The 10,208-nt window shown below is 48.0% G+C and overlaps 3 protein-coding genes across 3 annotated transcripts; 2 read left to right on the top strand and 1 right to left on the bottom strand.

Annotated features, from left to right (window-relative positions):
* Positions 1–30: 30 nt before the first annotated feature.
* On the bottom strand, positions 31–2,835 carry LOC131286454 (pre-mRNA-splicing factor syf1 homolog). The gene is made up of 2 exons (XM_058315408.1): positions 2,702–2,835; positions 31–2,615 (listed from the first exon to the last, which is right to left on the bottom strand). The coding sequence occupies exons 1-2, from the start codon at positions 2,741–2,743 to the stop codon at positions 45–47; spliced, it is 2,613 nt and encodes an 870-aa protein (XP_058171391.1). The 5' UTR covers positions 2,744–2,835; the 3' UTR covers positions 31–44.
* Positions 2,836–3,192: 357 nt separating this feature from the next.
* LOC131287493 (nucleoporin Nup43) lies at positions 3,193–4,424 on the top strand. Its single transcript, XM_058316546.1, has 3 exons — positions 3,193–3,494; positions 3,565–3,971; positions 4,034–4,424. Exons 1-3 carry the CDS (start codon positions 3,218–3,220, stop codon positions 4,376–4,378), a joined length of 1,029 nt encoding a protein of 342 aa, XP_058172529.1. The 5' UTR covers positions 3,193–3,217; the 3' UTR covers positions 4,379–4,424.
* Positions 4,425–6,628: 2,204 nt separating this feature from the next.
* On the top strand, positions 6,629–9,473 carry LOC131285901 (uncharacterized). The gene is made up of 4 exons (XM_058314755.1): positions 6,629–6,739; positions 7,339–7,609; positions 7,675–8,190; positions 8,257–9,473. The coding sequence occupies exons 1-4, from the start codon at positions 6,629–6,631 to the stop codon at positions 9,471–9,473; spliced, it is 2,115 nt and encodes a 704-aa protein (XP_058170738.1).
* Positions 9,474–10,208: the final 735 nt, after the last annotated feature.

Here is a 10,208-nt window from a genome sequence, read left to right as displayed (position 1 = left end):
TGATTTCATGTACTTTATATCGTAGCTCCCGTTTTATTCCCGCTCTACTCATTCATGCCATTCGATTCTTCCTCCGTTTCTCGACGCAAACTTCCAAACACCTTCGCGGGAATGCTCTGCCGTTCGATTGGGACCTTTTTGCTGATGTCTTCATCGTCACCCGCCCCCTCTCCTGGTTGAGCATTTTCGCCATCCTCCTCTTCCTCCTCATCCTCCTCCTCGTCGTCATCGTCGATGTCGATCTCGTCCGGATTAACGACACGATCATCCTTCGCCGTGCCACCCTGCGTTTCACCACGCACGAACATAATGTTACCACCGCTCGCACCGACAGCCGCAATGGCCCGGGCGGTCGTTTCCGCGGCTTTCACCTCCAGCGCGCGCATCGCATCCTTCGGTGGTTCACCGGCCGTTACGGCCGCATTGATCAGTGCCGCCGACATCATGTTGATCTGCGTGTTGTACGTCGCCTGAATGGAGCGCTTGATGCGAAGCATCTCCCGCATCGTGTCCTCGTTGCCGTGGCGGATTTCAAACTCTTTCCACGTCTGCCAGAATTCGGCCGTCACGCGCGGATCGCACATCTGGCTGCAGTGGGCGTAGATCGCCCGCGCACGGTCGATTTCACCGAGCTTCGTTTCCATTTCGGCAAACAGGACGCACATTTTGCGCGAGTCCGCTTCCGGCAGGACCTCGATCGCTTTCTCGTAGATCTGGCGCGTCCGTGGGATGCCGTAGATTTCGGCGGCCTTTTTGATGTACAAATTAAACATGGCGTACATTTCCTCCTCCTTCACCGCCGTCGTGGCGCGCTCGTAAACGGCCATTGCATGCCGCGCCAGTCCGTGCTGCTCCTCCAGCTTCGCGTACAGTAGGTAGAGATTTTTCGTCAGCTCCGGTGGGCATCCGTCCAGGCACTGTTCGAACAGATCGCGCGCCCGCTCCAGCTTTTGCCCACCGTATCGGTGCAGGAACTTGGTGAGGTATGTGTTCCAGATGTCGTACACGTTGGGCCATTTGAACAGGGCGATTCCCTTCTCGTACGCTTTGAACGCCTCCTCGAAGTAGTTGTGCTCTTCCAGGAACATGCCGTAGTTGATAATGATCTGCGGGGTGCAGATCTTCAAATCGATGATACGATCGTACACCTGCTTGCAGGTCTTGAACGTGCCGAAACTCTCCTCCAGATCGGCGTACATGGACCACAGCTTGAGCGACTTGTACACGCGCATCTGCACCGTCTCCGTGTCGTCGTGGTAAGCGACCTTTCGTTTCGGCATCGCCGTCGCACGCTGCATGATCTTCAACGCTTGCTCGTACTGCTCCTGCCGGATCTCCATCTCGGCCCACTCGCACCAAACGCTGGCCAGTTCATCCACCTTCAGGTAGTCCACCTGGACTGCCTTTTCAAACACGATGCGTGCGTCGGTGAGTTGCTTGTTGGTTTCGTAGAACTTTGCAAAAGCCACCCAAAGGGTGTACAGTTTGCCCACGGCCAGTTTCGGCTGCACCGTGTGCACCGCCTCCGTGTACGTGTTGATGATTTCGTGCGGTTTTCCCTCGTAAAGCTCGACCCGTTTGTGCCACTCGGCCACGTTGTGCGGGTTCTGTCGAAGCAGCACACTGTTCAGCAGCAGCAACCGTCGTTCCATGAGACACTCGAACCGGGCCATCCTCAGCTCCACGTCGATCTCATCGTCTTCGGTGGGGTTTGTGTTTCGCTCGAGCGCCTCCATCACTTTGCTGAGCGACAGTTCCTCGAACTGGGCGTACGCATCAAACACCTGACTGAAATCCCTTACCGTGGTAACCGTTTGGATGGCCTCCTCGTAGATATCGCGTGCCCGATCGAACAGCCCACTGCGCACGTAATATCCGGCCAGTGAGTTCCACAGGTGCCCCAGCTGGTCGGTGTACCGTCGCAACCCGCCACGTATAATCCCATCCACATTCAGCGAACGCACTTTATCGGGATTTTTCGAAATCAGCTCGCACAGCTCGTTCCACAGCTGGTGGTTCGATTTGCCGTGCTTGGAGACAAAGTTTTCGTTGTCCACAATGCTCGCTAGCTGTTGTGCGGCCTCGTCCAGGTGGCCTATCGATTGCAGAAACTCGACGTACTCCTCGGCGTCCTCGGGGCAAAGCTTTAAGTAGCGACGCCACACGCGCACCGCCGTCTCCGGGATGTCGAAGCGTTTTAGAAACTCCAGGTACAGCGGCCATATGCGGTGATGCTGTGTGATCGGAAGCGCCCTCAGGGCTCGGTCAAACACCTGCCGGGTGCGTGTTATCTTGCACTGGGACGTCATGAACGCACAATAGTCCATCCAAATACGGGGCATTTTGTGCATGAACACGAGTGCTCGTTCGAACGCATTGTTGGCCTCCTCGTACTCCGGGTCGGTGATGCATTTACCCTTCACCTGCTTGCGCAGTGTTTTCAGATAGTTGTACCACAGCTTGTACGATCCCGGCAGTTCCTTCAGTGCCCGCTCGAACACGGTATTGATGATCAACCGGGGCGCGTTACGTTTGTGTTCCACATAACGCATCCAGTGCTTAACCGAGTAGGCATTGCGAAGGATTTCCTCCTCGTATGGAAGATCCTCCTCATTCTGCAACGAGATTGTTGAAAACGAAAATCACAGGTAAGCAGAGGACGCTTAGTCCAGCACCACATCTCGTATAAACGGATACTCACGAAGAAAACTTCCGCCAAATCTACTTCCGATGCGATCGGCATACTCGTTCGTTTTGAAATACCCAGCTTGATGATGTTTTGTACAGTTAATTAAAGGAAATTTTGCCGGAAAATATGTTTACTACGAGCTTGTTGTGAAACGCTGTCTTGAAGAACGATTGTCAAATTTCCAAGCGGGTTGCCAAGATAATGTTGTTTTGCAAATGAAGGTTGTATAAAATGCGTTCAATATATTATTGCATTTTGTATTGTTCCGTGAACATTTTCCTAGGGGTAAAAGGATCGTAAGGTACTTTTGTTGCATTAAATGTTTTGCAATCATACTCAAATCTGATTACTGAAGTTACTTGTTTTGCTAATCAAATGAGTTGTGTATTGGCGCAACCTCGCCAATTGCTATCCTTGATGTTTCCTCGTGCATTGACAGGTAATTGCCCGGCATTTTACAAACAACAACTGCATCGGCATACACATTTTTCGTAGTTTTCAACAATCAGCAACAAGAAACTTTTAAAAATGGATTCCGGAATTGAAATCGTTTCGGCAGGCTTGCCTCATAAAGTGTCGTGTATTCGATGGGTCCCAGAACAACTTGATGCTCCGAATACGTTTCTTACCAGCAGCTGGGATTCCACTCAGAATAGTGTAACTTTATGGAGCCAATTCCACAATGCCTATGGGGAAAATGATCAGGCAGCATTCCCAGAGCCGTTGGCTGTAAAACACTTGCCCGGAGACATTGTTCAGTTTGAATTCATTGATGAAAAAACAATAGCGTGCGTTACGTCTGAAGGTAAGGTTCAAGTTTGTTTCCAATTGATAGATCCATTCAAGCATCCCAATCGACGCCTATTTCATTTCAGGTGCACTCAACATTTTGTCGATTGCAACGGATATGATTGAGGAGAAATTTGCCATTCCTAATCTTCATCAGTTTGACGGTTTCAAGGCAGCTTGCACCGGGGTTTCCGTGTACGATCGAGACATAGCAACAATCGGAGAGGACGGGTGCCTCAAAATTGTGTCCGTGACGGTGGGAGAAGTGCTGCGTACCATAAAGGACAAGAATACGTGCAGTTTGTGTTGCATTTCTTTTGTCAATCCCGATACGGTCCTTGTAAGCAGTCGCTGCGGAAACATTGATTGCTACGATATAAGGACAGATTCGGACGAACCCGTACTCACCCTGTCCACCTTATCCAAGACTGAGGACGAAGATGGTCTTACAGATACAACCTGCATTAGCTACCAGCCAGTACAGAACCAAATTGTAAGTAGATATACTATTCAGAAGACCCCATGGTGCTTGGTATACACAAAGAATTTTAACAGGTGTTTGCTGGACTCGAGGATGGCTCCATCATGGGGTGGGATCTTCGGAAGCCTGATATATTCTCAACCCACCTGAAACCCCACGAGAGCAGCGTGAACGCCATCGCATTTCGGCGGGATGACCCAAAAAGGATGTTTAGTGGCACAGAGGGTGGTGAAGTTTTCCAATGGTTGCTGCGATCAGAATATTCGCTTGTGGGAGATTACTTCGATCAGCTGGTTCGTTCCTATGGCCCGGTGATAGAAAACTACAGCGCGATAAATTCAATCGACGTGAATGAATCGCACATGATTTGCAGTGGTGATGACGCATTTGTTCATATTTTCGAAATACAGGAGGAATAGAATCATCCGTCGGCGTGGTTAATTCTTCACCGTTATCACCCTCGAAAGCTTATTACGGTTTGTTCACATGACTAACTGTTTACAGTTCAAGGCAGCATGGACAAGACGAACCTAGCCATGTTTTTCTGGTGCATTATGTTTTGATAACGTCGTACAGCTGAAAACAATAAAAAAACGAATGAACTGTTTGAGTAAAACCATGCGATGTTAATTGGTTAGTTTATTATTCGTGCTTTTTGTTTCTGATTTTGTAGGTCCAGGAGTTCGACTAGAATTTTGAATCGGGCACATATTTTCCTACGCAGTACAGGGTGACCAATCGAGGCTTGGGCGAAACCGAAAATAAACAGAAAAACAGTATGTATCATAACCTTAGCAGGTAGTGAGTCTGAATTTTACAGAAACTGCTTTTCAATTTTTTATTTCTCTTTCAATCTTAAACCTAATTGAATTGATTGTTTCCACATTACAATTTTTTGTAAATTGCACATTTTTTCATGGTTTAAGTAAATTTTCGCACCTGGAAATCGAATGAAAATGCACATTCAAATCGCTACACTGTTGCTGTGGAGAGGAAATAAGTAAAAATAATTTTCTAGTGGCCGTATGAGCCAAGTGCGGCGTTGTTTATTTTTATCCAAAAGCAATTTATGAATCAACAGCCTCAGCTACATTGTGAACTGTGCATTCTTGGCAGGAAGAAATCATCTTTTCGTTTCAGTGAACAATCCAGGCGGCGCGCATCCGCAGATACGTCCCTCCACACTTCGCCATCGTAAGGCTGTTTCGATATGTTGCAATGTTGAAGCATACCCGGGATGAGTGTTGATTTTGTTTTGGTCCATATTGCACGCGCTGTCAGTGGTGTTGGAAGATTTAATTCCGTCGGCGTTGCGTTCGCGTTAACAACAGTGCGGTATGTGAATTGGTTCTATTGCTTCGAACGTGATAGTTCGTCTGAGAAAGGATTCTGTGAATCGTCGGTCGGGAAAAGATCTCCTTTGGTTTGATTCATCTCACACCAGCATATCAACACAGCACAGGGTGACCGAATGGGCTGGCTTGTGCGTATCGAAAAAACAAAACAAGAGAAGAAAAACACAACAACGTAGTGTGCTGCACAACATAAGTAAACGATAAATCAGAGTAGCAACTGTAAATGGTTTACTCTTCTTTTTGCTGACGAAAGCGAAAGTAGCAGATTTCTTATCTATCCCTACTAATACACTTGGGCTACTTAGATTGATTTGTTTCCCTATCAACCGTATCGCTTTGTTGATACACTTTCGCAGCCTGCCATGCTTTCAAACAATGTGCAAAGCACGTGAGTGTACTGGTTATTTCACGAATCGCTTTGAAAACGCCTCACGTTCTTCAAAAAAAGTTCAACGTTCAACAAAATAAAATAATTGATTAAAAATCCCTTGTGCCATTACCTTTGATCGCGCAAAATTGTTTGCTCAAAATGGCGGGAATACTCAGGCGCCACACCGCGAACACGTGCCGAGTTTGTACATATTGTTTTTTTTTTTTGGTGTGCCTTCCCCTTTACTCAGTTGGTGACTTTGTATAATGCAATTACAACGATGGAATTGTATTTGTTTTATCATTACAGATAAGCGATAGCGCGAGCACGGGCACACCGTGTCGCATCGTAAATCAGCTGACCGACGCGATGGTCTTAGTGGTCCGTTGTGCTTGTGTCGTACGGGATTGCCGCAGTCCGGCAGTCGGTTCCCGTCCTTCCGGTGGCACAGTGGTGCAATAGTGGGATAGCCAGGTGTTCGACAGGCCCCCGCCGTGTACATTATGTAAAAACGTGATGAAATAGTGCTGAATTGGAGGCATCATTCATTTAAGTTATTCCTAAAAGAGCTTCGAATAAAAAAAGGGGGTCATTCGACGACACTTTCCACCGGACCGACACCGGGGCTGATTAGCGCGACAACCACCGCAACCAAATATTAACCAATCACAATGCTGTGAGTGCTGCTCGTGTGTTTGATAATGCAATTGGGGCCAAAGTGCGGACGAAGTCAATTTTTAGTAGCCATACTATGCACGGTGTAATCTACGCCAGATAATCGTAAACAACAAAACAAAATCAGGTGTAAAAGTGTTCGATGTAAATATACGGCTGTGATCGAGTGGTACCGCAGATGCATCGTGATCCGCTTTCGCCCGTTCCAACGCTTCCTGGTCGCCGGTAAATTCGAGAATCCTCCAACACTCCAACCGAGGCATGCAACTATGGCGGACGGACAAAAGATTCCCGCAACGATTCCCTTTCAAATCGCTCGAACCAAACCACCGGACGGAGGCTGGGGATGGATGGTTGTGCTTGCCTACGGGTTGGCCAATGTAAGTAGTACCATTTAATTTTTGAATTAAAGAATACCGGAAATGGATACATTATCTGCACACAGCACACAGCGTGTGGAGAAACATTTGAATGACAATGCGAACGCGACGCGCTGAAACACACATACGGCATATTTTTGCTTATCTATCTCGACGGGATTTGCAGAGGATTTTCTTTTGTCTTTCCGGCCCCAACAAGACTTCACTGGAAGCGCGTCATCTGCAGCCGTGAGCCGGGAATGAGATAAATCAAATCCACGGATTCACCGGCACGGACACGCGCACGAAATTATCCTAACGCCCTAACAGGCGCTTGGGTTGATCGAAAAGTTTCTTTGCCATGGTTTCCATGACATACTTTTCCCAAATGATTACTAGAAGACAATGTGATCGAAAACTTTCTGAAGTTACAGATTACATTTTTCAATCTGTTTGGCTTGCCTACTTTGTTAACTAACTTTGAAATAAAATATTTAAAAAACAGACATCAACAATGTGAAGTGAATGTAAAATTTGCATACTACAGCTAAAACTACAACGGGATAGTGATTAGCATTTCGACCACGACAATGGCATAATTTTTATCTTTCTATCACTAGATAATGATCGTGCCCGTGCTGCAGAGCTTTGGACTGATCTTCAGGGACACTTTCCGTGAGATCAACATTTCTGCAACGAAGGCGTCGGTTATCATAAACCTAGCGTCGGCCGTTGGCATGGCGCTAGGGCTGTTCAACGGTCCACTGCTGCGCCGGTACGGCTTCCGGAAGCTGGCCGTCGCTGGCGGCGTCCTGTTCTCCGTCGGGCTCATGCTGACCTCTTCTGCGGCATATTTCGCTCACTTTATCATTACCTACAGTATTATTTCATGTAAGTAAGGACCACCAAGAGGCATCTGGATCCGGAGTTTAGATCTGCATTGGGTTTCTTTTCAGCACTCGGTATGGGATTTTGTAACTCATCGTTTTCCCTTGCGCTCAACACGTATTTTGTGGTGCGTCGAAATAAAGCCGCCGGCATCGCGATGACCATCACCGGGCTCGGGCCTATACTGCTGCCACAGTTGGTATCGCTCTTGCTCGGACTTTACGGTCCCCGGAACTGCCTGCTGATCATTGGTGCGCTGGCTACACACATCGTGGCCGGGGCGTTGCTTTTGCAGCCCGTGAAATGGCATATGCTGCCCACAATCAGGGAATCGAATGCGGCATCATGTATGCTCGCACCATCTACGGTAGTGGAGGTGAAGGTGATTCCCGAAGATGATGAAAATGCCTGCAACGAACGGGCAGACGGTGAAGAGGATGAGTTTCTCGATAAACAAAGCTACATCGATCACGATGTGGACACGCAAAGCATCTACGGCTTCGAGTTGACTTCACAGATGCGCCAAAGGGAGCCATTCACACAACCCACGGAACCTTCGTTAATCCATCGGACGAAAAGTGAAGGTAAATTTTCGATGTCATCCTAATGCAGTAGCACAAGGAATCATTCTCAGTTCATTTAACTTACAGTCCTAGCTCCGATACAACATCGACCGTTGGATACACGCTCTTTGAAGGCGGAAACTACCTCGAGCCCTCGTCGTTGGTTTCAGTCGGACTCCATCGAAAGTGTACACCTTGGTAGTTCGTTGGAAATATGGGATGATCGCCATGCAGACGGTTCCACTCAACATCAGCAGCAGCAGCAGTTGCCACATCACCGAAGACTCTCCCATAGACCACTTACGAGCCACTCGAACGTGCGCTTCTCGCCACTACAGAAACGCTGGTTCGAATCCTCCTCCTCGGAGACGGTGAATCTTGGAAGCTCGATGAAGATCTTCGATGAAAGGTTCGCCGGTCCGATACGGCGCGGATCACTCGGCAGTGCAACAGGAAAGCTCCCGGCGCTCAGTGAAAATCAAGGCCTAACCGATGAATCTTCCCACTTACCGTCGATCATGAGGACACTGGAAAATAGTGCTGGGGAAAAACCGACACCAAATAATGCTTCAACAAAGTTGTCTTCCAATGGGACTCCACCTTTGCCACCCGGCGGGAATGGATTCCTTAGCAAAGTGGTCCACTTCTTCGATCTGACACTGCTCAAGGACAAAATCTATGTCAACATAATGCTCGGCATGTCGATCGCGGTGTTTGCGGAGATTAACTTCTCCCTGCTGACGCCGTTCATACTGGGCGATCTCGGGTACGGGACCGAGCAGATCGCTTCGATCATGTCAACGCTGGCGTTGGCCGATCTGGTGTTCCGTTTCGTTAGCCCGTTCGTCGGCGACTTCCTGAAGTTGAGCCCCCGGGTGATGTACATGATCGCGCTGGCGATGCTGATTGTGACACGCTTCAGCATTCTGTTCGCACGGACCTACGACGAAATGGTGATCGTAGCGTTCGGGCTCGGCATAGCGAAGGGCGTTCGGTCGGTTTATATGAGCCTGGTCATACCGAGCTATATTCCGTTGAAGCGACTGCCATCCGCATCCAGCATTCAGATGACCACGAACGGAATCGTGCTGATGACGATCGGACCGTGCGTCGGTTTGCTGCGCGATTGGACGGGCAGCTACACGAAGAGTATCTTCCTCATCAACGCGTTCACCATCGTGACGCTGCTCATGTGGACGGTGGAGCTGCTCTACGTGCGTCACTGGAAACATCGTGCCAAACAGCAACAGGAACCATCGCCGACGATGATAAATGTACGTGGACCGATGCCACTCGTTTCTTGACACACTCGATACCAAAACAAAAGGAAGCTAATCACGTGCCTGTTCGTGACCGGTACATTTAACCTGTGTACAAAAGATAATAAACGAGGCGTTACAAAAATCCACACGATACGTTTTTCTTCCAAATAAAACTCCTTTTGTTACAACAGGGGTTTTAAAAATTACAGTCTTTATATTTTTCTTAACATTTTCCATCACTTGCGACACATTTCACCTCCTGATGGCAGCGCAACAACGGTTCACCGTCGATGTCTTCTATCTATTTTCTGCAGCAAGCGGACAACCACCCATATATCCCTTGGATCCGCGAGGTTGAAATCTTTGCTGATTTGTTTCGGGTTTTCCTACGAAATGTACATTTAATTCTAGCTCGAAAATTCAAGCGGGGAAACATGGAAAGGAAAGAACTCATATCAACCATAGTACTTGCTAGGGGTTTGGTGTAGGAGGAGTATATGTTTGCTTTGCATTCGAGAGCTGGCGGGAGAGCGGGGCATTCGCCTACCCTCCGGGAAATCCCACTAAACCGTTTCCGTTTATACCATTCGTTTGTTTCGTTTCAATTATCGAACACGTTCAACAACCTAAATTCATGCTAACAACAATTTGTTCCTTTTCAACGGCTTGCTGTGACCGTTTCGCTTACAGTGAACTAGAGTGTACTAGACTTTCGGTTACACCTTTTTTTGTTTATCATCAGCCTACTACAATTGCTATACTTAAAACTGTTGTTCC

The sequence above is a fragment of the Anopheles ziemanni genome, chromosome 3 (genome assembly GCF_943734765.1).
Source record: "Anopheles ziemanni chromosome 3, idAnoZiCoDA_A2_x.2, whole genome shotgun sequence".
In the NCBI taxonomy this organism is placed as follows: domain Eukaryota; kingdom Metazoa; phylum Arthropoda; class Insecta; order Diptera; family Culicidae; genus Anopheles; species Anopheles ziemanni.
This window is presented reverse-complemented; position numbering and strand designations above follow the sequence as displayed.